The sequence below is a fragment of the Rhinoraja longicauda genome, chromosome 37 (assembly GCF_053455715.1).
Source record: "Rhinoraja longicauda isolate Sanriku21f chromosome 37, sRhiLon1.1, whole genome shotgun sequence".
Classification (NCBI taxonomy): Eukaryota; Metazoa; Chordata; class Chondrichthyes; order Rajiformes; family Arhynchobatidae; genus Rhinoraja; species Rhinoraja longicauda.
The window spans coordinates 4,191,098-4,217,346 of NC_135989.1; the positions used below are offsets into that span (position 1 = coordinate 4,191,098).

The following is a 26,249-nucleotide window of genomic DNA, read 5'->3' on the forward strand; positions in this document are numbered from 1 at the left end:
CATTGGGCATCCAGGATGGTTTCATCCCATCCAGGGTGGCATTGGTCATCTAGGGTGGCATCACCCCATCTAGGGTGACATTGGGCATCTAGGGTGGCATCAGCCCATTGAGGGTGGCATTGGGCATCTATGGTGGGTTCGGCCATCTAGGGTGGCATTAGGCATCTAGGGTGGTGTTGGGTATCCAGGATGGTTTCGGCCCATCAAGGGTGGCATTGGGCATCCAGGATGGGTTTGGCCCATCCAGGGTGGCATTGGGAATCTAGGGTGGCATTTGGCATCTAGGGTGGCATTGGGCATCTAGGATGGTTTCAGTTCATCCAGGGTGGCTTTGGGCATCTAGGGTGGCATTGGGCATCTAGGGTGACATTGGGCATCCAGGATGGTGTTGGCCATCTAGAGTGGCATTGGGCATCTAGGGTGGCATTGGGCATCTAGGATGGCATTGGGCATTTAGGGTGGCATTGGGCATCTAGGGTGGCAATGGGCATCCGGGGTGGCATTGGGCATCTAGGGTGGCATCAGCCCATCTAGGGTGGAATTGGCCCATCTAGGGTGGCATTGGGCATCTAGGGTGGCATTGGGCATCTAGGGTGGTGTTGGCCATCTAGAGTGGCATTGGGCATCTAGGGTGGCATTGGGCATCTAGGATGGTTTCGGCCCATCTAGGTTGGCATTGGGCATCTAGAGTGGCATTGGGCATCTAGGGTGGCATTGGGCATCTAGGATGGTTTCGGCCCATCTAGGTTGGCATTGGGCATCTAGGGTGGTGTTGGGTATCCAGGATGGTTTCAGCCCATCAAGGGTTGTATTGGGCATCCAGGATGGTTTTGGCCCATCCAGGGTGTCATTGGGCATCACGGGTGGCATTTGGCATCTAGGGTGGCATTGGGCATCTAGGATGGTTTCAGCTCATCCAGGGTGGCTTTGGGCATCTAGGGTGGCATTGGGCATCTAGGGTGGCATTGGGCATTTAGGGTGGCATTGGGCATCTAGGGTGGCAATGGGCATCCGGGGTGGCATTGGGCATCTAGGGTGGCATCAGCCCATCTAGGGTGGAATTGGCCCATCTAGGGTGGCATTGGGCATCTAGGGTGGCATTGGGCATCTAGGGTGGTGTTGGCCATCTAGAGTCGCATTGGGCATCTAGGGTGGCATTGGGCATCTAGGGTGGCATCGGCCCAACTTGGGTGGGGAATGCCTATCTAGGGTGGCAGTGTCCCTCCAGGGTGGCATTGGGCATCTAGGGTGGCATCGGCCCATCTTGGGTGGGGAATGTCCATCTAGTGTGGCATTAGCCCTCCAGGGTAGCATTGGGCATCTATGGTGGCATTGGGCATCTAGGGTGGCATTGGGCATCTAGGGTGGCATTGGGCATCTAGGGTGGCATTGGGCATCCAGGGTGGCATTGGGCATCTAGGATTGTTTTGGCCCATCCAGGCTGGCATTGGGCATCTGGGTGACATTGGGCATCTAGGATGACATTGGCCCATCCAGGGTGGCATCAGCCCATCTAGGGTGGCATTGGGTTTCTAGGGTGGCATCAGCCCATCCAGAGTGGCATTGGGCATCTAGGATGGTTTCGGCCCATCCAGGGTGGCATTGGGCATCAAGGGTGGCATTGGGCATCCAGGATGGTTTCATTCCATCCAGGGTGGCATTGGTCATCTAGGGTGGCATCACCCCATCTAGGGTGACATTGGGCATCTAGGGTGGCATCAGCCCATCGAGGGTGGCATTGGGCATCTATGGTGGGTTCGGCCCATCTAGGGTGGCATTAGGCATCTCGGGTGGTGTTGGGTATCCAGGATGGTTTCGGCCTATCAAGGGTGGCATTGGGCATCCAGGATGGTTTTGGCCCATCAAGGGTGGCATTGGGAATCTAGGGTGGCATTGGGCATCTAGGATGGCTTCGGCCCATCTAGGTTGGCATTGGGCATCTAGGGTGGCATTGGGCATTTAGGGTGGCATTGGGCATCTAGGGTGGCAATGGGCATCCAGGGTGGCATTGGGCATCTAGGGTGGCATCAGCCCATCTAGGGTGGCATTGGCCCATCTAGGGTGGCATTGGGCATCTAGGGTGGCATTGGGCATCTAGGGTGGTGTTGGCCATCTAGAGTGGCATTGGGCATCTAGGGTGGCATTGGGCATCTAGGGTGGCATCGGCCCAACTTGGGTGGGGAATGCCTATCTAGGGTGGCATTGGCCCTCCAGGGTGGCATTGGGCATCTAGGGTGGCATTGGGCATCTAGGTTGGCATCGGCCCTTCTTGGGTGGGGAATGTCCATCTAGGGTGGCATTGGCCCTCCAGGGTAGCATTGGGCATCTATGGTGGCATTGGGCATCTAGGGTGGCATTGGGCATCTAGGGTGGCATTGGGCATCCAGGGTGGCATTGGGCATCTAGGATGGTTTGGGCCCATCCAGGCTGGCATTGGGCATCTAGGGTGGCATTGGGCATATATGGTGGCATCAGCCCATCTAGGGTGGCATTGGGCATCTAGGGTGACATTGGGCATTTGGGTGGCATCAGCCCATCTAAGGTGACATTGGGCATCTAGGGTGACATTGGGCATCTAGGGTGACATTGGGCATCTAGGGTGACATTGGCCCATCCAGGGTGACATCAGCCCATCTAGGGTGGCATTGGGTTTCTAGGGTGGCATCAGCCCATCCAGAGTGGCATTGGGCATCTAGGATGGTTTCAACCCATCCAGGGTGGCATTGGGCATCAAGGGTGGCATTGGGCTTCCAGGATGGTTTCATCCCATCCAGGGTGGCATTGGTCATCTAGGGTGGCATCACCCCATCTAGGGTGACATTGGGCATCTAGGGTGGCATCAGCCCATCGAGGGTGGCATTGGGCATCTATGGTGGGTTCGGCCCATCTAGGGTGGCATTAGGCATCTAGGGTGGTGTTGGGTATCCAGGATGGTTTTGGCCCATCAAGGGTGGCATTGGGCATCCAGGATGGTTTTGGCCCATCCAGGGTGGCATTGGGAATCTAGGGTGGCATTGGGCATCTAGGATGGTTTCGGCCCATCTAGGTTGGCATTGGGCATCTAGGGTGGTGTTGGGTATCCAGGATGGTTTCAGCCCATCAAGGGTGTTATTGGGCGTCCAGGATGGTTTTGGCCCATCCAGGGTGTCATTGGGCATCTCGGGTGGCATTTGGCATCTAGGGTGGCATTGGGCATCTAGGATGGTTTCAGCTCATCCAGGGTGGCTTTGGGCATCTAGGGTGGCATTGGGCATCCAGAGTGGCATTGGGCATCTAGGGTGGCATCACCCCATCTAGGGTGGCATTGGGCATCCAGGATGGTTTTGGCCCATCAAGGGTGGCATTGGGCATCCAAGGTGGCATCAGCCCATCCAGAGTGGCATTGGGCATCCAGGATGGTTTCGGCCCATCCAGGATGGTTTTGTCCCATCCAGGGTGGCATTGGGCATCTAGGGTGGGGACTGCCCGATGGGCATCTGCAGCAATGTCCTGACCTGTGCAGTTGACATGCCTCCCTGCGGTGAGGCAGCAGTATCCCCCGATGGTGTTCAGGCAGTTCTCCTTGCGGTCGCATTTCATCGAGCTCTTCTCACACTCGTCCACATCTGGAAATAGATCAGAACGTCAAGCCCACCGTCCTCCTGACTCAGCCCGCATGTTGGCTGAGAGGGGCGCTCACGTGTGTAACCCACAGGTTCATAAGGTCATCAGTGATAGGAGCAGAATTAGGCCATTCGGCCCATCGAGTCTACTCCGCCCTTCAATCATGGCTGATCTATCTCTCCCTCCCAACCCCATTCTCCTGCCTTCTCCCCATAACCCCTGTGCCCAATCTCTTAATAATCTTATATGTTTCAATAAGATCCCCTCTCATCCTTCTAAATTCCAGCGTGAACAAGCCCAGTCGCTCCTGTCTTTCAACATACGACAATCCTGGAGAAGATCTCGGAGAAAACCCACCCAGGTCACGTACAAACTCCGTTAAGACAGTGCCCGTAGTCAGGATGGAACCCGGGTCTCCGGCGCTGTGAGGCAGCAACTTTACCGCCGCGCCACCGTGCCGCCCTCCTGACACAATCTGAAGGCTTACCTTTACAGTAAGGACGTCCTGTTGTACAGGCGTTCACTGCCATGCATAATCGAAACCCTGTCTTACAGTAACAGTAGTAGTCGCTGCCATTGGACTTGCAGGATGAGCCGTAAGGGCACTTCTGTGAGCTGCAACGGTCAGACTCTGAGAAACAACATTGCAGACCATCAGTGGATACACTCAGGGGGGAGGGAAACTAGAGGGAAGGTTCAACAAACAAATGCTTGACACAAAGACACACAGGGGAGATCTTACAGGCACATAGTTCATTGAAAGTGGTGCCACAAGTAGGCAGGGTGGTCAAAAAGGCTTTTGGCTGATTGGCCTTCATCCATCAGGGCATTGAGCATGGAATTTATTCACAAAATGCTGGAGTAACTCAGCAGGTCAGGCAGCATCTCGGGAGAGAAGGAATGGGTGACGTTTCGGGTCGAGACCCTTCTTCAGACTGAAGACGTTTCGGGTTGAGACCCTTCTTCAGACCAATGGACTTCCATTGAGCATGTAAGATGGGAGGTCATGTTGCAGTTGTACAAGACGTTGGTGAGGCCACATTTAGAGTGCAGTAGGAAAATAACTGCAGATTCTGGTACAAATCAAAGGTGTCACAAAAAGCTGGAGTAACTCAGCGGGTCAGGCAGCATCTCAGGAGAGAAGGAATGGGTGACGTTTTGGGTCGAGACCCTTCTTCAGACGTTAGAGTACTGTGTTCAGTTTTGGGCACCGTGTTACAGGAAAGGTGTTGTCAAGCTGGAAAGGGCGCAGAGAGGATTTACGAGGATGTTGCCAGCACTAGAGGGTGTGAACTACAGGGAGAGGTTAAGCAGGTTGGGTCTCTATTCCTTGGAGCGCAGGAAGATGAGGGGTGATCTTATAGAGGTGTACAAAATCATGAGAGGAATAGATCGGGTAGACGCACAGTCTCTTGCCCAGAGTAGGGGAATCGAGGACCAGAGGACAAATGTTCAAGGCGAAGGGGAAAAAGGTTTAATAGGAATCTGAGGGGTAACATTTTCACACAGAGGGTGGTGGGTGTATGGAACAAGCTGCCAGAGGAGGTAGTTGAGGCTGGGACTATCCCATCGTTTAAGAAACAGATACATGGATAGGACAGGTTTGGAGGGATATGGGCCAAATGTGGGCAGGTGGGACTAGTGTAGATGGGACATGTTGGGCGGTGTGGGTAAGTTGGGCTGAAGGGCCTGTTTCCACACAGTATCTCACTTTGACTATGACTTACCCAGACACTCGTCTCTGTTACCAGAGGAGCAGGGATCAGAAGGAACGACAGTGTATACCAGCGCACAGAGTAGGAACAACACTGCAAACAGAGCGAGAGAGAGGTTAGTCAACAAATACTCCCCAGTAACACAATTAAGATCCAGATCAGATTCAGATTCAGACTAGCTTATCGTCGCACACACAATCAGTGGTGCAGCAGGTAGAGCTGCTGCCTCACAGCGCCAGAGACCCCGGCTCCATCCTGATCACGGGTGCTGTCTGTACGGAGTTTGTACGTTCTCCCCGTGACCTGCGTGGGTTTTCTCCGGGTGATCCGTTTGTACGTTCTCCCCTGACCTGCAGCGCGCTTTCAAGCTTCTGTATCGTCCGCCAGACGGCAGCGAGGAGGAGGAGGAATGGCCAGGATGGGACAAGACTTTGATATAGAAACATAGAAAATAGGTGCAGGAGTAGGCCATTCGGCCCTTCGAGCCTGTACGCACCGCCATCCAATATGATCATGGCTGATCATCCAACTCAGTATCCTGTACCTGCCTTCTCTCCATACCCCCTGATCCCTTTAGCCACAAGGGCCACATCTAACTCCCTTTTAAATATAGCCAATGAACTGGCCTCAACTCCCTTCTGTGGCAGAGAATTCCACAGATTCACCACTCTCTGTGTGAATAAAAACTTTCTCATCTCGGTCCTAAAAGACTTCCCCCTTATCCTTAAACTGTGACCCCTTGTTCTGGACTTCCCCAACATCGGGAACAATCTTCCTGCATCTAGCCTGTCCAACCCCTTAAGAATTTTGTAAGTTTCTATAAGATCCCCCCTCAATCTTCTAAATTCCAGCGAGTACAAGCCGAGTCTATCCAGTCTTTCTTCATATGAAAGTCCTGCCATCCCAGGAATCAATCTGGTGAACCTTCTCTGTACTCCCTCTATGGCAAGAATGTCTTTCCTCAGATTAGACCAAAACTGTACGCAATACTCCAGGTGTGGTCTCACCAGTGCCCTGTACAACTGCAGCAGAACCTCCCTGCTCCTATACTCAAATCCCCTCGCTATGAATGCCAACATACCATTCACTTTCTTCACTGCCTGCTGCACCTGCATGCCTACTTTCAATGACTGGTGCACCATGACACCCAGGTCTCGTTGCATCTCCCCTTTTCCTAATATGCTGGGAATGGAGGGATATGGATCGCATGCAGGCAGAGGAGATGAGTATAACTTGGCTTCATGTTCGGCACAGGCACTATGGGTCTCTTCCTGTTCAGTTCTATGGTCACCCTCAAACCAATTCCTTGCAGCATGACCTGAGCCACAAAGGAAATTAGTGAAGCGTTTTTAGAGTCATGGTCTAGATTCCACGGGGAGAACGTACAAACTCCGTACAGACAGCACCCATAGTCAGGATGGAACCCGGGTCTCTGGCGCTGTGAGGCTGCAACTCTACCGCCGCGCCACCGGGCCACTCCAGGACGGGTAGCATCCATGGAGAGCAACGGACAATCAATGTGTTTTGTTGGGGAGCCTTCTTTAGACTGATGAAGACTGTTCCCCCACCGAACACTAGCATTATCCTACACACACCAGGGACAATTTACAACAGCCAATTAACCTACAAACCTGCACGTCTTTGGAGTGTGCGAGGAAACCGGAGCACCCGGAGAAAACCCACGCAGGTCACGGGGAGAACGTGCAAACTCCGTACAAACAGCGCCCGTAGTCGGGATGGAACCCGGGTCTCTGGTGCTGTGTGGCAGCAACTCTACCGCTGCGCCATAGTAAAACCCTCAATGATTAGCTGCAGCAGGTTTGACTGTCGATCTGCCTGTGGTGCTGCTGCCAGCGAGATTCTCCATTGTACCTGCTCCTCACAGCCCTGTGGACTTGACTATGAACCTGAGCTCGGCGCCTCATTTGCAAATTTGCAGATGATACAAAGCTGGGTGGTAGTGTGAACTGTGAGGAAGATGCTATGAGGTTGCAGGGTGACTTGGACAGGTTGTGTGAGTGGGCGGATGCATGGCAGATGCAGTTTAATGTGGATAAGTATGAGGTTATCCACTTTGGTGGTAAGAATAAGAAGGCAGATTATTATCTGAATGGTGTCAAGTTAGGAAAGGGGACGTACAACGAGATCTGGGTGTCCTAGTGCATCAGTCACTGAAAGGAAGCATGCAGGTACAGCAGGCAGTGAAGAAAGCCAATGGAATGTTGGCCTTCATAACAAGAGGAGTTGAGTATAGGAGCAAAGAGGTCCTTCTGCAGTTGTACAGGGCCCTAGTGAGACCTCACCTGGTGTACTGTGTGTAGTTTTGGTCTCCAAATTTGAGGAAGGATATTCTTGCTATTGAGGGCATGCAGCGTAGGTTTACTAGGTTAATTCCCGGAATGGCAGGACTGTCATATGTTGAAAGACTGGAGCGACTAGGCTTGTATACACTGGAGTTTAGAAGGATGAGAGGGAATCTTATCGAAACGTATAAGATTATTAAGGGGTTGGACACATTAGAGGCAGGAAACATGTTCCCAATGTTGGGGAAGTCCAGAACCAGGGGCCACAGCTTAAGAATAAGGGGTCGGCCATTTAGAACTGAGATGAGGAAAAACTTTTTCAGTCAGAGAGTTGTGTATCTGTGGAATTCTCTGCCTCAGAGGGCAGTGGAGGCCAATTCTCTGAATACATTCAAGAGAGAGCTGGATAGAGCTCTTAAGGATAGCGGAGTCAGGGGGTATGGGGAGAAAGCAGGAACGGGGTACTGATTGAGAATGATCAGCCATGATCACATTGAATGGTGACGCTGGCTCGAAGGGCCGAATGGCCTCTTCCTGCACCTATTGTCTATTGTTTAATGTCTATTGCCTCTCTGGGGCTTTGAACTTCGCCGCAACCTTCTCCCAAGCCTGCAGGTGGCAGCACTTGACTGGATGTGTTGCACAGCCCAGGGCAATGGACTTAATCAAGAGACGGAACTCAATGGGTCAGGCAGCATCTCTGGAGATCATGGGCCTGTTTCTATAAGAAGACACAAGGTGCTGGAGTAACCCAGCGGGCCAGGCAGCATCTCTGGAGATTTAGATTTTAGATTTAGAGATACAGCGCAGAAACAGGCCCTTCGGCCCACAGGGTCCGCGCAGCCCAGCGACCCCCGCACACTAACACTATCCTACACCCACTAGGGACAATTTTTTTAAACATTTGCCCAGCCAATTAACCTACAAACCTGCACGTCTTTGGAGTGTGGGAGGAAACCGAAGATCTCGGAGAAAACCCACGCAGGTCACGGGGAGAACGTACAAACTCTGTACAGGCAGCACCCGTAGTCAGGATCGAACCTGAGTCTCCGGCGCTGCATTCGCTGTAAGGCAGCAACTCTACCGCTGCGCCACCGTGCCGCACGATCAGCGGGCCTGTTTCCATAAGAAGACTCAAGGTGCTGGAGTAGCCCAGCGGGCCAGGCATCTTCTTTGGAGAACATGGAGAGGTTTTGGGCCTGGATCACAGAGTCATGGAGTCAGAGTGATACAGTGTGGAAACAGGCCGACTGACAACACCTCTGGAAATGGCCGGGTTGGGACAAGTCTTTGCTTATGATTTTTTTAAAGTGCTGGAGTAACTAAACGGGTCAATCTCTGGAGAACATGGATAGTTGACGTTTCAGGTCAGAACCCTTCTTCATAGAAACATAGAAAATAGGTGCAGGAGGAGGCCATTCGACCCTTCGAGCCAGCACCGCCATTCATTGTGATCATCCACAATCAGTAACCCGTGCCTGCCTTCTCCCCATATCATTTGATTCCACTAGCCCCTAGAGCTCTATCTAACTCTCTTTTAAATCCATCCAGTGAATTGGCCTCCACTGCCCTCTGTGGCAGAGAATCCCACAAATTCACAACTCTCTGGGTGACATTTTTTTTTCACACCTCAGTTTAAAAAAAGTTTTTTCTCACCTCAGTTTTTAAAAAGATTTTTCTCACCTCAGTTTTTAAAAAGGTTTTTCTCACCTCAGAGTCAGAAGAAGGACCCTGACCTGAAACCTCACCTATCCATGTTCTCCAGAGGTGCTGCCTGAAGGGTCTCGACCTGAAACATTATTTATTCCTTCTCTCCACAGATGCTGCCTGTCCCGTTAAGTTACTCCAGCACTTTGTGGGGGTTTTTTGTAAACCAGCATCTGGTGTTCCTTGTTTCTACATTCTTTGATAGAAACATAGAAACACAGAAAATAGGTGCAGGAGGAGGCCATTCGGCCCTTCAAGCCAGCACCGCCATTCAATATGATCATGGCTGATCATCCAAAATCAGTATCCTGTTCCTGCCTTCTCCCTATATCCCTTGATTCCGTTAGCCCTAAGAGCTGCATCTAACACTCTCTTGAAAACATCCAGTGAATTGGCCTCCACTGCCTTGATGATGTTGGCTGCTTTTCTGAGACACCGTGAAGTGGAGATGCAGTCAATGGTGGGGATAGACACAAAGTGCTGGAGTAAATCAACGGGTCAGGCAGCATCTCTGGAGAAAAGGAATGGGTGACATTTTGGGTCGGAACCTTTCTTCAGACCGAATGGTGGGGAGTCTGGTCTGGTGGGGAGTCTAGTCTGGACTGGGACATAGGTACAGGAGTAGGCCATTCGGCAAGTACCCCAGCACCGATCCCTGAGGCACACCGCTAGTCACAGGTAGGGTTGCCAACTTCCTCACTCCCAAATAAGGGACAAGGTGACGTCACCACCCCACGCCCCACGTGACCTCACCCAGCCAGCGGCCACGTGCTCCCGCTCCAACAATGGCGGCTGCCCGGGCCTGGAGGCGGGTTGCTAAGCAACCTCCGTCAGGCGGCACCCGGGCCTACACTGTCCGGGCCTACAGGGTCCAGGCCTACAGTGTCCGGGCCTACAGTGCTGTCCGGGCCTAATACGGGTCAAGGGCGGTCCCGTGCGGGACAAACCAATTTAGCCCAAAATACGGGATGCCCCGGCTAATACGGGACAGTTGGCAACCCTAATCACAGGCCGAAAAAACACTCTCCACCATCATGTAGACACAAGGAACTGCAGATGCTGGCTTACAAAAAGGGCTAGGTAATCAGCAATCTCCCAGCCCAAACCACTCATCAGTCTAAGACGTGAATTTGCACACAAACAAGTTGTGCAGTAGCAAGGTGGTTAATGAAGCCTTAAGTTCAGTGGAGTAGGACTAATTCTGGCATTGCCTCGGTCTGCAAACCTTGTAAATCTAGATTAGTATCTTGCTCTGCTAGTGATTTAAGGTCACCTTGGAGAATACCCGCCTTGAATGAGATCTTAGTTGTGGTAATGGTTAATTATTGAACAGTTGTAATAATGTCCAGACTACGGTACATTACAGGCGTTGGTTAAACAAGTGAGACAGAACATCCACCGGCGAAACTAAAATCACGGTGGCACGGTGGCGCAGCGGTAGAGTTGCTGCCTTACAGCGAATGCAGCGCCGGAGACCCGGGTTCCATCCCGACTACGGGTGCTGTCTGTACGGAGTTTGTACGTTCTCCCCGTGACCTGCGTGGGTTTTCTCCGAGATCTTCGGTTTCCTCCCACACTCCGTAGACGTGCAGGTTTGTCTGTTATTTGGCTACTGTAACTTGTCCCAAATGTGTAGGTTGGAGCTAGTGTGTGGGGGATCGCTGGTTGACCTGGACTCCATGGGCCGAAGGTCCTGTTCCCACGCTGTATCTCTAAACTAAACTAAACTTAGCTGAACAAATAGCAATGGGCCCAGCACCGATCTCTGAGGCACACCGCTAGTCACAGGTAGGCTTGCCAACTTCCTCACTCCCAAATACAGGACAAGGTGACGTCACCGCCCCGCGCCCCACATGACCTCACCCAGTCAGCGGCCACGTGCTCCCGCTCTACCAATGGCGGCCGCCCGGGCCTGGAGGCGGGTTGCTACGCAACCTCCGTTATGCGGCGCCCGGGCCTCCGGACCTACACTGTCCGGGCCTATAGTGTCCGGGCCTACAGTGTCCAGGCCTACAGTGTCCGGGCCTACAGTGTCCGGGCCTACAGTGTCCCGGCCTACAGTGTCCGGGCCTACAGTGTCCAGGCCTACAGCGTCCGGGCCTACAGTGTCCGGGATTACAGTGTTCGGGCCTACAGCGTCTGGCCTACAGTGTCCGGGCCTACAGTGTCCGGGCCTACAGTGTCCGGGCCTAATATGGGACAAGGGCGGTCCCGTACTGGACAAACCAATTTAGCCCAAAATATGGGATGTCCCGGCTAATACGGGACAGTTGGCAACCCTAGTCACTGGCCTCCAGTCTAAAAAAACACTCTCCACCATCATGTAGAAACAAGGAACTGCAGATGCTGGCATACAAAAAAAGGACATAAAATATCCTTATCCAAAATGGCAGCAAAGAAAATGCTTTGCCATTTGAATATGATTCCAGTCTACCAGTCTGAAGAAGGGCCCTGACCTGAAACATTACCTATCCATCCCCTGCATAGATGCTGCCTGACCCAGCTGTGTGTGTTCTGCTCTAGTACTCGACTCCAGTCCAAGTTTTCATTGCCACCTAATGTTCTCTTTGACAATGAAAGTTAATTCCTACAAGTTTGGAATCTTATTTTAGTTACAACTAAAAACAATAACCACTTCCTGACTTTCACATGTTCACGGAAAGTCATGAACTTGTGAAAGGTCACAACTTATTCAGCCGCCAACTAGTTGCACAGCCCAATATTTTAGACTTTAGAGACACAGCGTGGAAACAGGCCCTTCGGCCCACCGAGTCCACGTCGACCATCGATAGGGTTGCCAACTTTCTAACTCCCGAATAAGGGACAAAAGGTGACGTCACCACCCCGTGCCCCACGTGACCTCACCCAGCCAGCGGTCACGCTCCACCAATGGTGGCCGCCCATGCTGGGAGGTGGGTTGCTATGCAACCTCTGTTAGGTGGCGTCCGGGCCTACGGCAGCCCCCCGGCCCACACTGTCCGGGCCTACAGTTTCCGGGCCCACAGTGTCCGGGCCCACAGATTCCGGGCCTACAGTGTCCTGGTCTACAGTTTCCGGGCCTACAGTGTCCTGGTCTACAGTTTCCGGGACTACAGTGTCCTGGCCTGTAGTTTCCGGGCCCACAGTGTCCGGGCCTACAGTTTCTGGGCCTACAGTGTCCTGGCCTACAGTTTCCAGTCCCACAGTGTCCGGGCCTACAGTTTCCAGCCTATTACGAGAAAAGGGCGGTCCCGTACGGGACAAACTAATTTAGCCCAAAATATGGGATGTCCCAGCTAATACGGGACAATTGGCAAGCCTAACCATCGATCACCCCGTACACTAGCACGATCCTACACACACTATGGACAATTTACAATTTTACCGAAGCCAATTAACCGACAAACTCGCACGTCTTTGGAGGGTGATAGGAGAGAGGAGCACCCGGAGAAAACCCACGCGGTCACGGGGAGAACGTACAAACTCGGGTGCCCAACAGACAGCAGTCTCAGTTAGGATGGACCCAGGTCTGTGGCGCTGTATGGCAGCAGCTCGACCGGTCTCTAAATTTGTGGAAGGATATTCTTGCTATTGAGGGCGTGCAGTGTGGGTTCACCAGGTTAATCCCCGGAATGGCGGGACTGTCGTATGTTGAAAGACTGGAGCGACTAGGCTTGTATACACTGGAATTTAGAAGGATGATAGGAGATCTTATCGAAACGTATAAGATTATTAAGGGGTTGGACACGTTAGAGGCAGTAAACATGTTCCCAATGTTGGGGGAGTCCAGAACAAGGGGCCACAGTTTAAGAACAAGGGGTAGGCCATTTAGAACGGAGATGAGGAAAAACTTTTTCAGTCAGAGAGTTGTGAATCTGTGGAATTCTCTGCCTAAGAAGGCAGTGGAGGCCAATTCTCTGAATGCATTCAAGAGAGAGCTAGATAGAGCTCTTAAGGATAGCGGAGTCAGGGAGTATGGGGAGAAGGCAGGAACGGGGTACTGATTGAGAATGATCAGCCATAATCACATTGAATGGTGGTGCTGGCTCGAAGGGCCGAATGGCCTCCTCCTGCACCTATTGTCTATTGTCTATTGCCAACTGCGTCGCCACAATTCACTCTTCAATATTGTGTTTTTGTAACTTTGAACTCGTTGTTCCTTTGTCCTGGTCGCTAATTATTCTTTAATCCGTTTGGCTGAGAGTTAACACAATAGTTCCCACTACTCAATGTGTGACGAAGGGTCTCGACCCGAAACGTCACCCATTCCTTCTCTCCATAGATGCTGCCTGTCCCGCTGAGTTACTCCAGCTTTTTAGAAACATAGGCAATGGGTGTAGGAGGAGGCCATTCGGCCACTCGAGCCAGCACCGCCATTCATTGTGAGCATGGCTGATCATCCACAATCAGTAACCCGTGCCTGCCTTCTCCCCATATCCCTTGATTCCACTAGTCCCTAGAGCTCTATCTAACTCTCTTTTAAATTCATCCAGTGAATTGGCCTCCACTGCCCTCTGTGGCAGAGAATTCCACAAATTCACAACTCCCTAGGTTGTTTTTTTCTCACCTCAGTTTTAAATGGCCTCCCATTTATTCTTAGACTGTGTGGCCCCTGGTTCTGGACTCCCCCAGCATTGGGAACATTTTTCCTGCGTCTAGCTTGTCCAGTCCTTTTATAATTTTATACGTCTCTATAAGATCCCCTCTCATCCTTCTAAACTCCAGTGAATACAAGCCCAGTCTTTCCAATCTTTCCTCATATGACAGTACCGCCATCCCGAGGATTAACCTGGTGAACCTATGCTGTACTGCCTCAATAGCAAGGATGTCCTTCCTCAAATTAGACCAAAACTGCACACAATTCTCCAGGTGCGGTCTCACCAGGGCCCTGCACAACTGCAGAAGGACCTCTTTACTCCGATACACAGATGTCCCGTAGTGGGACTGGCGGCAGGTTGGATACTGTGCAAAGTGTAGCCAAGTGTTTGTTGTGGTTAAGTAAAGACCAGTGAAGTTTTCACACTTCACATAATTTCTACAGATGTGATATTTAACCCTACTCTCAGCGGCAAACCTAGAACGAGAACAGTGTCCGGGCCTTCAGAGAACCTTATCTGATTACCAGCATCTTTGCCTGTAGGCTCACCACTGCCTTTCTGACATGACTTGGTGAGTTGCTCTGCAAAGCTAGATCGCATGGGATCCAGGGAGAGCTAGTGGGCTGGATAGAGATTTAGCTTCCTGGGAGGAAGCAGAGGGTGAAGGTTAGGGTTGCCAACTATCTCACTCCTAAATAAGGGACAAAAGGTGACGTCACTGCCCTGCGGCCCAAGTGACCTCCCCCAGCCAGCGGCCACGTGCTCCCGCTCCACCAATGTTCGGCCTCCCGGGCTGGGAGGCGGGTTGCTACGCAACCTCCGTTAGGCTACGCCCGGGCCTACACTGTCCGGACCTACAGTGTCCGTGCCTACAGCGTCCCCCGGGCATAATACGGGACAAGCCCAAAATTTAGCCCACACTCCAAAGACGTGCAGGTTTGCAGGTTAATTGGCTTGGCATGAATGTAAATTGTCCCCAGTGTGTGTCGGGCAGTGCTAGTGTATGGGGATCGCTGGTCGGTGCGGACTAGGTGGGCCGAGGGGGCCTGTTTCCACGCTGTATCTCTGCACTAAACGATGACTCTATGACTCTAAGAAGGGCGGGTGGATTTCCCAAAGGAACTTGTTCAGAATCACACAACTTTTAACTTTGCTGGCTAGTTTGTGGCCAAGTCCTATTGATTAGTGAATAAGGATGTGCCAAGGACAACTACTTCCCTTTATTTGTCTGAGGTACCGTCACAATAAACTATCAGTCACAGGAAAGCAGTCACTGCCTAATAATCCCTGGAAGTTGTTTATTCTGTATTCTACTCTTGTTTTCCTCTCAGCATTCAAGCATATTTTATTGCCAAATGTCCCGAAACCGGAACAATGAAATTCCGAAGAAGGGTCTCGACCCGAGACGTCACCCATTCCTTCTCTCCAGAGATGCTGCCTGTCCCGCTGAGTTACTCCAGCGTTTTGTGTCTATTTTTGATTTAAACCAGCACCTGCACTCCCATCCTACACACAGCAGCACAACAGATAAGTAAATATAGTACTCTGTAAACATCACGGTGGCGCAGCGGTAGAGTTGCCGCCTCACAGCGCCAGAGACCCGGGTTCGATCCTGACCATGGGTGCTCTCTGTACGGAGTTTGTACTTTCTCCCCGTGACCTGCGTGGGTTTTCTCCGGGTGCTCCGGTTTTCTCCCACACTCCAAAGACATACAGGTTTGTGGGCCAATTAGCTTCGGTAATAATTGTACATTATCCCTAGTGCGAAGGATAGTTTTATTTTTTTATTATTATTTTTTTCATATTTCAGATACAGCGTGGAAACAGGCCCTTCGGCCCACCGGGTCCGCGCCGCCCAGTGATCCCCGCACACTAACACCATCCTACACACACTAGGGACAATTTTTACATTTACCCAGTCAAATTAACCTACATACCTGTACGTCTTTGGAGTGTGGGAGGAAACCGAAGATCTCGGAGAAAATCCACGCAGGTCACGGGGAGAACGTACAAACTCCATACAGTACAGCACCCGTAGTCAGGATCGAACCTGAGTCTCCGGTGCTGCATTCGCTGTAAAGCAGCAGCTCTACCGCAGCGCCACCGTGCCGCCCTTTAGTTTAGTTTACTTTAGTTTTAGTTCAGTTTATTGTCACATGTACATTGGTACAGTGAAAAGCTTTTTGTTGTGGGCTATCCAGTCAACAAAAACACAATACATGATTACAATTGAGCTGTTTATCTTACAGCCTAGAGATACAGGAATACAGGGTAAAGGAAATAATGTTTTGTTCAAGATAAATTCCACTAAGGTCCAGTAAAGTTTGTACATTCTCCCTGTGACCACAAGGTTCTAGTTTAGTTTATTTAGTTTGGTTTAGTTTAGAGATACTGCGTGGAAACAGGCCCTTCGGCCCACCGGGTCCGCGCCGACCAGCGATCCCCGCACATTAACACTATCCTACACTCACTAGGGACAATTTTTACATTTACCAAGCCAATTAACCTACAAACCTGAACGTCTTTGGAGTGTGGGAGGAAACCGAAGATCTCGGAAAAAACCCACGCAGGTCAATAGACAATAGACAAGAGACAATAGGTGCAGGAGGAGGCCATTCGCCCTTCGAGCCAGCACCACCATTCAATGTGATCATGGCTGATCATTCTCAATCAGTACCCCGTTCCTGCCTTCTCCCCATACCCCCTGACTCCGCTATCCTTAAGAGCTCTATCTAGCTCTCTCTTGAATGCATTCAGAGAATTGGCATCCACTGCCTTCTGAGGCAGAGAATTCCACAGATTTAATAATGCATTACATTTATATAACGCTTTTCATACACTCAAAGACGCTTTACAGGGATTTAAAGAACATAGGGAAGTGAATAAATAGATAAATAAGTAAACGAACAGAGAAAGGAGACAGAGGGTGAGGTGACCTTCAGTGGTTGAAGGCAGTACTGAACAGGTGAGACTTCAGTGATGTTTTGAATGTGGTGAGTGAGGAGGAGTCTCTGACGGTTTGGGGTAGTGAGTTCCATAGGGTGGGAGCAGCGATGGAGAAAGCCCTGTCCCCCCAGGATCTGAGTTTGGTCCGGATGGGGGGGGATAGGAGATTGGCAGCAGCAGAGCGGAGGGTGCAGGTGGGAGTGTGCCTGTGGAGGAGGTCAGTCAGGTAGGATGGGGCCAGGTTATGGAGGGCTTTGTAGGTCATGAGGAGGATTTTGTACTGGATTCTCTGGGGGATGGGGAGCCAGTGGAGTTTGTAAAGGATGGGGGTGATATGGTCACGGATCGGGGAGTGGGTGAGTAGACGGGCAGCGGAGTTTTGAATGTATTGAAGTTTACTGATGATTTTTGAGGGTGCGCCATAGAGGAGGCTGTTGCAGTAGTCCAGACGGGAGGTGATGAAGGCGTGGATGAGGGTTTCTGCAGCTGTGGAGGAGAGGGATGGACGGAGACGGGCAATGTTTTTGAGGTGGAAGAAGGCTGTCTTTGTGATGTGTTTGATGTGTTTGTCGAAGGAGAGGGTTTGATCAAAGATGATTCCAAGATTCCGGATGTGAGGGGAGGTGGATACTGGGAGACCATCAATATTGAGGATGATGTTTTGGGTGGATTTGGTGAGCGTTTTTGGACCAATGATGATGATTTCAGATTTGTTGCAGTTGAGTTTGAGGAAATTTGATTGAAGCCAAGATTTTATTTCAGTGATGCAGTTTGTCAGTGTAGAGTGTGTGGTGGGGGAGATTGACTTGGTGGAGATGAGGAGCAAGGGGGAACAGGTAGAGGATGAAGAGGAGGGGGCCAAGGACTGAGCCTTGGGGGACACCTTGGGGGAAGGGAGCGGTGGGGGATTTACAGTTGTTAATGGAGATGAACTGGTGCCTGTCAGAGAGGTAAGATTTGAACCAGGATAGGGCTGTGCCGGTGATGTTAAAGGAGGTTTCAAGTCGGGTGAGGAGAATGGAGTGATTTATGGTGTCAAAGGCGGCGCTGAGGTCAAGTAGGATGAGGATGTTGAGGTTGCCAGCGTCGGAGGAGAGGAGAATGTCGTTTGTGATTTTGAGGAGCGCAGTTTCAGTACAGTGGTTGGAGCGGAATCCGGATTGGAAAGTTTCATACAGGTTATTGGTAGAGAGGTGGTATTTGAGTTGGGAAGCTACAGCACGTTCCAAAACTTTGGACAGAAAGGGTAGGTTGGAGATTGGTCTGAAGTTGTTTGGGGTGTCAGGGTTGAGACCAGGTTTTTTCAGAATGGGAGTGACAGCAGCGGTTTTGAGGGATGGCGGGACGATGCCAGTGGACAGGGAGGAGTTTATTGTTGCAGTGATAAGTGGAGAGACAACTGTCTGACTGAAAAGGTTTTTCCACATCTCTGTTCTAAATGGCCTACCCCTTATTATTAAACTGTGGCCCCTGGTTCTGGACTCCCCCAACATTGGGAACATGTTTCTTGCCTCTAACGTGTCCAACCCCTTAATAATCTTATATGTTTCAATAAGATAACATTTGTGTGTTTCAATAAGTTAACATCCTTCTAAATTCCAGTGTATATAAGCCTAGTCGCTCTAGTCTTTCAACATACGACAGTCCCGCCATTCTGGAAATTAACCCAGTAAACCTATGCTGCACGCCCTCAATAGCAAGAATGTCCTTCCTCAAATTTGGAGATCAAAACTGCACACAGTACTCCAGGTGCGGTCTCACTAGGGCCCTGTACAACTGCAGAAGGACCTCTTTGCTCCTATCCTCAACTTTGCACGAAGTCCTGTCTGCGGTTAGGGTTTAATTATTGATCAGTTTTTCCGGCCAACAGTAAGTTGTAAATTCATCACTCACAGCAGGGCACCCAGTCAGAGTGAAGCCGGCTCTTTGAGGATCTACAAATATATTAGACGAGGGAATGGGCCTCAGTGAAAGGACAAGTCAAAGCCGACAGAAGAATGTCCCTGGGGTTATTTTTCACGATCTGGTCCCATTTCTCCAAACGGAACATTTCCCAGAGACGTACGTCTGACTGGGAAATCACACACAGATTTCACACATTCCCCACACACACAGATGGTGCAGCGGTAGAGTTGCCGCCTTACAGCGAATGCAGCGCCGGAGACCCGGGTTCCATCCTGACTACGGGCGCTGTCTGTACGGAGTTTGTACGTTCTCCCCGTGACCTGCGTGGGTTTTCTCCGAGATCTTCAGTTTCCTCCCACACTCCAAAGACGTGCAGGTTTGTAGGTTAATTGGCTTGGTGTTTGTGTAGATTGTCCCTAGTGTGTGTAGGATAGTCTTAGTGTGCGGGAATCGCTGGTCGGTACAGACTCAGTGGGCCGAAGGGCCTGTTTCCGCGCTGTATCTCTTAACTAAACTAAGCCAAGATACTGGTGTGAGTAGTTGGAAGAATCTGTTTGCTCAAACTCTTTGCTAAGCAGTGACTGAAAGTTAAGAGTCAAGAGTGTTTAATCCTCAAGGATAGACACAAAATGCTGGAGTAACTCAGCAGGTCAGGCAGCATCTCTGGAGAGAAGGAATGGGTGACGTTTCGGGTCGAGACCCTTCTTCAGACTAGGAGTCAGAGGACAGGAAGACATAGAGATATGGAAGGGTGAGGTGTGAAAACAACAGATCATACGAATCCTCCTATGTCCGGACCACAGAACACTGACTCGCGGCAGCAGAACAGGCCTCGAAGCACAATACTCATCGATAAAATATCACAAACAAAAAAATAATAGGAGATTAATGACCCCAACTCTGGTGCAAAAAAGTCAGATGTCCCTGGAGCAACAACATTCATAAGTTCTAGGAGCAGAATCAGGCCATTTGGCCCATCAAGTCTACTCCACCATAAACTAAAATAAAACTATAAACAAAAGCTGTTTATTTGGCCTTACTAGACAGTAGACAATAGGTGCAGGAGGAGGCCATTCGGCCTATCGAGCCAGCACCGCCATTCAATGTGATCATGGCTGATCATCCACAATCAGTACCCCGTGCCTGCCCTCTCCCCATGATGCTTTAGGGTCTAGATCGTACAGGTCTGTTTTAATGGGTCTTGGACTATGAGTTGTACCCCATCTTGTAGACTGACCACAAACATTTTGCCCGACCCTCCCGAATAATACAGAGTGAACTGTTAGTGGTACCGCCATCAAAGGGACACGTAACTAGCGCCAGTCTGTCCACTTTCTGGTGGTTTACTTTCATTGAGTCTAGTTTAGAGATGCAGCGCCAACACAGGCCCTTCGTCTCACCAAGTCCGTACCGATCAGTGTCCCCCACACACTAACACTATCCTACACACACTGGGGACAATTTACAATGACACCAAGCCAATTAATCTAAAAAACTGCATGTCTTTGGAGTGTGGGAGTAAACCGGAGCACCCGGAGAAAACCCACGCAGGTCACGGGGAGAACGTAAAGACAGAGGCTGGAGTTAGGGTGGAACCCGGGTCTCTGGCGCTGTAAGGCAGTGACTCCACCACTGGTCAGGCGGCATCCGTGGAGAGAAATGGACAGTCGACGTTTTGTGTCGGGAGCCTTCTTTAGACTGATGAAGACCGTTGTGCAACGCTGTTCCATTGTGCCGCTGTGATACCACAATTAATAACGTGAGATTTGTATTAGGAAATATCGATAAACCCCGAGCTAACTCTATCATCCCATGGTCAGATGCCCAAACCACATCCAGGGCGTTGATGGAAGCCTTGCGCTCCACTTAAGGTCAAAAGAGGAACTGAATGTCAGTGATCATACAATATTCAATTCCATTCACAATTATGTGCAAAATTTGAGAAATACCGACTGGATGGACTGTTCAGAAACGTTTTCCCACGGTGGAACCATCAAAGACTGGAGCTTGAGTTTAGTTTATTTACATGTGTAGGGGTTGCCAACTACCTCACTCGCAAATACGGGACAAGGTGACGTCACCTCCCCGCGCCCCACGTGACCTCACCCATCCAGCGACCATGTGCTCCCGCTGCACAAATGGCGGCCACCCAGACCAGGAGGCATTAGGCAAACACACTTGGCCCCGCTCCCCAGCAAACACACTCCATTAGCCTACAGTGTCCGGGCCTACAGCCCCCCCCCCCCCCCGGGCCTACAGTGTCTGGGCCTACAGTGTCCGGGCCTACAGCGTCCAGGACTACACTGTCCGGGCCTACAGTGTCTGGGCCTACAGTGTTCAGGCCTACAACGTCCGGGTCTACAGCGCCCCCCGGGTCTAATATGGGACAAGGGCGGTCCCGTAAGGGACAAACCAATTTAGCCCAAAATACGGGATGTCCCGGCTAATACGGGACAGTTGGCAACCCTAGTAACGAGGTACAGTGAAAAGCTTTTGTTGCGTGCTACCCAGTCAGTGGAAAGACAACACATGATTACAAAGGATGAGAGGGGATTTTATCGAAACGTATAAGATTATTAAGGGGTTGGACACGTTAGAGGCAGGAAACACGTTCCCAATGTTGGGGGAGTCCAGAACCAGGGGCCACACAGTTTAAGAATAAGGGGTAGGCCATTTAGAACGGAGATGGGAAAAAACTTTTTCAGTCAGAGAGTTGTGAATCTGTGGAATTCTCTGCCTCAGAAGGCAGTGGAGGCCAATTCTCTGAATGCATTCAAGAGAGAGCTAGATAGAGCTCTTAAGGATAGCGGAGTCAGGGGGTATGGGGAGAAGGCAGGAACGGGGTACTGATTGAGAATGATCAGCCATGATCACATTGAATGGTGGTGCTGGCTCGGAGGGCTGAATGGCCTCCTCCTGCACCTATTGTCTATTGTCACACACTCCCTGAGCCTGAGCTTGCACTAGCTCCTCAGTGTCTTGGTGTTGCTGCTTCTCGTCCGCTCAGGGTATTTCTCCCAATTTCCGCACCCCTCCCTCCCTCACCCCACTCGTCCCCTCCTTTGTCTACCTTATTTAGCTTCCAGATACAGGCCCTTCGGCCCATCGTGCCCATGGCGGCAAAGATGCTCCATCTAAGCAAGTACCATTTGCCCATGTTCGGCCCATCTATATACTAAAACTCTCGTTTGTGATCTTGTTTGTGACTGAACTTCAGCCAAAACGGTACACGATAGCGCGACAATTTTAGGCCCACCTTACTCACCATCATCACTTTAGTGATAGTGCAAGTAGTTTTATTGAAATCGGTGTTATATTTTTTAAGTTATTCACATTTTAAAGTTTAAAAGGGGGGGGGGGGGGGAGCAGGGAGGAGGGAGGGAGGGGGGAAGGGGGGAGAAGGGAGAGGGGAGGGGGGGGGGGTTGAGGAGAGGGTGCTGCACCAATGCAGGAGAGGTTTGGGCCCAATGGGTCCACCTGGTCTAGTATCCCTCTAAACCTGCTGAAGTAATTAAGTGAGTCAGGCAGCTTCTGTGGACGGCCAATGTCTTAAATTGGGATCCTTCTTCAGACCTTGGGGGGGAAAAAGGGCGGCACGGTGGCCCAGCGGTAGAGTTGCCGCCTTACAGCGAATGCAGCGCCGGAGACTCAGGTTCGACCCTGACTACGGGCACCGTCTGTACGGAGTTTGTACGTTCTCCCCGTGACCTGCGTGGGTTTTCTCCGAGATCTTCGGTTTCCTCCCACACTCCAAAGACGTGCAGGTTTGTAGGTTAATTGACTGGGTAAAATGTAAAAATTGTCCCCAGTGGGTGTAGGATAGTGTTAGTGTGCGGGGATCGCTGGGCGGCGCGGACCCGGTGGGCTGAAGGGCCTGTTTCCGCGCTGTATCTCTAAATCTAAATCTAAAAATCTAAACCTGTCCTATCCACGCACTTAGTTTCCAGATACAACATAGATACAGGCCCTTTGGCCCATCGACTCCATGCCGACCAAAATGCCTCATCTCAGCAAATCCCACTTGCCAGTGTTTGGCCCATGTCTCTCTAAACCTTTACAATCAATGTGTCTGATTTCCAGCATACAGGCCCATCTTGTCCAGGCCGACCGAGACGCCCCATTTAGGCTAGTCCCAAATGCTAATTTCCCTCTAAACCTTTCCTATTCACGTACCTAGTTTAGAGATGCAGGCCATTCGACCCACCAAGGCACCCTTTCACAATAGTTCTGCTATCCCACTTTCACACACACATACACACACACACATATCCCACTCTCTACAACCCCCTCTCAACTCTCTATACAACCTCCCACCCCCTCTCCCCAAGCCTGCTCCCATATATATATCATTCTTTCTTTTATGTACATGTATGAGCACACACACCAAACTAAACCAAAATGAGTAAGAAGGAACTGCAGGTGCCGGTCTAAACCGAAGACAGACACAAAATGCTGGAGTAACTCAGCGGGACAGGCAGCATCTCTGGAGAGAAGGAACGGGTGATGTTTTGGGTCGAGTTAGATGCACAGAGTCTCTTGCCCAGAGTCGGGGAATCGAGGACCAGAGGACATAGGTTCAAGGTGAAGGGGAAAAGATTTAACGGGAATCTGAGGGGTAACCAGAACCAGGGGCCACAGTTTAAGAATAAGGGGTAGGCCATTTAGAACTGAGATGAGGAAAAACTTTTTCAGTCAGAGAGTTGTGAATCTGTGGAATTCTCTGCCTCAGAGGGCAGTGGAGGCCAATTCTCTGAATGCATTCAAGAGAGCGCTAGATAGAGCTCTTAAGGATAGCGGAGTCAGGGGGTATGGGGAGAAAGCAGGAACGGGGTACTGATTGGGAATAATCAGCCATGATCACATTGAATGGCGGTGCTGGCTCGAAGGGCCGAATGGCCTCCTCCTGCACCTATTGTCTATTGTCTATAACCTTTTCTGGAGGGTGGTGGGTGTATGGAACAAGCTGCCTGAGGAGGTAGTTGAGGCTGGGACTATCCCATCGTTTAAGAAACAGTTAGACAGGTACATGGATAGGACAGGTTTGGAGGGATATGGACCAAGCGCAGGCAGGTGGGGCTAGTGTAGCTGGGCGGTATGGGCAAGTTGGGCTGAAGGGCCTGTTTCCACAGTGTTTCACTGTATGACTCTATGAATGAGGCGTGAGATACATCCCCAGGGAGCTCACTTCCCCTGCAGCTTGCGTGACTGGTTTCTGCACACACGTTGGAAACCCCAGGCACTAGCTCTCTGCTAGTTGCCCTGCCACCGCTTAGTTCCTGAGGAAATTCCCCTCCCCTCCCCCCCTTCTACACGGGCAACCTTACCCCGAGCAGAAGTGAGTTAGAACGCACCCGCAATGCCAAACACAGTCACGATCACAGGTGGAAGGTGCAGAAAGGAACTGCAGACGCTGGTTTACACCATCTCTCTCTCTCCATCCCTCTCTCTCTCTCTCCATCCCTCTCTCTCTCTCCATCTCTCTCTCTCCATCCCTCTCTCTCTCTCCATCACTCTCTCCCCTCCCCAATCTGAGACAGACAGAGACACTCTCCTGAAGATTGACACAAGACCCTGTAGTAGCTGAGCAGCTCAGACAGCAGCATCTCTGTGGAACATGGACAGGTGATGCTTCGGGTCAGGACTGGAGTGGGAAGAACTGTCCCGACCCATTCCTTCTCCCCAGAGATGCTGCCTGACCCACTGAGTTACTCCAGCGCTTTGTGTCTGTCTGCAGTCCCTACCTACAGGGAGACACACATGCACTCCGCAAACACACTGCAAACACCTCACCTATTCACAAGGCAAGCAGGTAGAAAGCCGAGAGAGGGAGAGAGAGAGAGAGGGAGAGAGGGAGGGAGGGAGGGAGAGAGGGAGAGAGAGAGGGAGGGAGAGAGGGGGAATAGGAGAGAGAGAGAGGACAAAGAGAGGGAGGGGGACAGAGAGGGAGGGAGGGAGGGGGACAGAGAGGGAGGGGGACAGAGAGGGAGGGAGGGAGGGAGGGAGGTGGGTTTAGCGGCCAGCCTGTGTATCCAGCACCACACATTTCACTAGGGCACCTACAACCCAGTCTGAAGAAGGGTCTCAACCCGAAACGTCGCCCACTCCTTCTCTCCAGAGATGCTGCCTGACCTGCTGAGTTACTCCAGCACTTTGTGTCTTATCTCCAGCATCTGCGGTTCCTTCCCACAGACTTTGTCGCTGGTACTGGTTGACAATTGCACTCAGCACTCTGAATCTTCCCCTTTGCCCTACCTATTGCACTTGCTTTACATAGAAAATAGGTGCAGGAGGAGGCCATTTGGCCCTTCGAGCCAGCACCGCCATTCATTGTGCATGGCTGATCATCCACAATCAGTAACCCGTGCCTGCCTTCTCCCCATATCCCTTGATTCCACTAGCCCCTATCTAACTCTGTTTTAAATTCATCCAGTGAATTGGCCTCCACTGCCCTCTGTGGAAGAGAATTCCACAAACTCACAACTCTCTGGGTGAGGTTATTTTTTTCTCTCACCTCAGTTTTAAATGCCCTCCCCTTTATTCTTAGACTGTGTGGCCCCTGGTTCTGGATTCCCCCAACATTGGGAACATTTTCCCTGCATTCTAGCTTGTCCAGTCCTTTCATGATTCTACACGTCTCTCTCTCTCTGTGTAAGGAGCCGGTGTAACTCAGCAGGTCAGCCACCCGTTTAGCTGGATTGCCTGTCTGGCAGTTAAATCCTACACGACACATGAGAACGTGCCCCTGACTCACCGAACAGTCGCCTGGGTTGAGATGCCATCTCGGCAGAGCAATCCTCTCCACAATGCAGTCTGCCTGCGTGTGAAACTGTGACAATGCTTCTGGTGACTGTCGCCAATCCCACTGGCTCCAAACACCTCCCACTGCCCCATCTCTGCCAACCCAGTGAGTCATTCAATGGGGAAGTGCCAGGGTCTCTCACGGTCGACAAATCACCTTCAACCAGTCACCGGCTATTTTGAGAAGAAACGGTGTATTTTAAGTGTGTTCCGATACCTTTTTATGTGACTGTGGGATTTCCTCGATTGCTTCTGAGACAGAGCGTTTCACGTTTAGCATCACAGAGTCACACAGCGTGGAAACGTGTCTGGAGAAGGGTTTCCACCCCACACTTACCTGTTCCTTCTCTCCAGAGATGCTGCCTGACCCGCTGACTGACTCCAGCATTTTATAGACAATAGACAATAGGTGCAGGAGGAGGCCATTCGGCCCTTCGAGCCTGTACGCACCGCCATTCAATGTGATCATGGCTGATCATTCTCAATCAGTACCCCGTTCCTGCCTTCTCCCCATACACCCTGACTCCGCTATCCTTAAGAGCTCTATCCAGCTCTCTCTTGAATGCATTCAGAGAACTGGCCTCCACTGCCTTCTGAGGCAGAGAATTCCACAGATTCACAACTCTCTGACTGAAAAAGTTTTTCCTCATCTCAGTTCTAAATGGCCTACCCCTTATTCTTAAACTGTGGCCCCA

General features: G+C 51.1%; 1 protein-coding gene across 1 annotated transcript in view; it reads right to left on the reverse strand.

The window, feature by feature from the left end:
* Positions 1 to 25,571, reverse strand: part of LOC144610568 (uncharacterized) — a 28,978-nt gene extending 3,407 nt beyond the window's left edge. Inside the window, exons 1-4 of the mRNA XM_078429374.1 lie at positions 25,508 to 25,571; positions 5,331 to 5,411; positions 4,091 to 4,234; positions 3,495 to 3,605 (exon numbers count right to left, since the gene is read on the reverse strand). Coding sequence (XP_078285500.1) covers positions 3,495 to 3,605; positions 4,091 to 4,234; positions 5,331 to 5,411; positions 25,508 to 25,535 — 364 coding nt within the window. The 5' untranslated portion in view covers positions 25,536 to 25,571. The remainder of the gene's footprint in view (positions 1 to 3,494; positions 3,606 to 4,090; positions 4,235 to 5,330; positions 5,412 to 25,507) is intronic.
* Between the last annotated feature and the right edge of the window lie 678 nt (positions 25,572 to 26,249).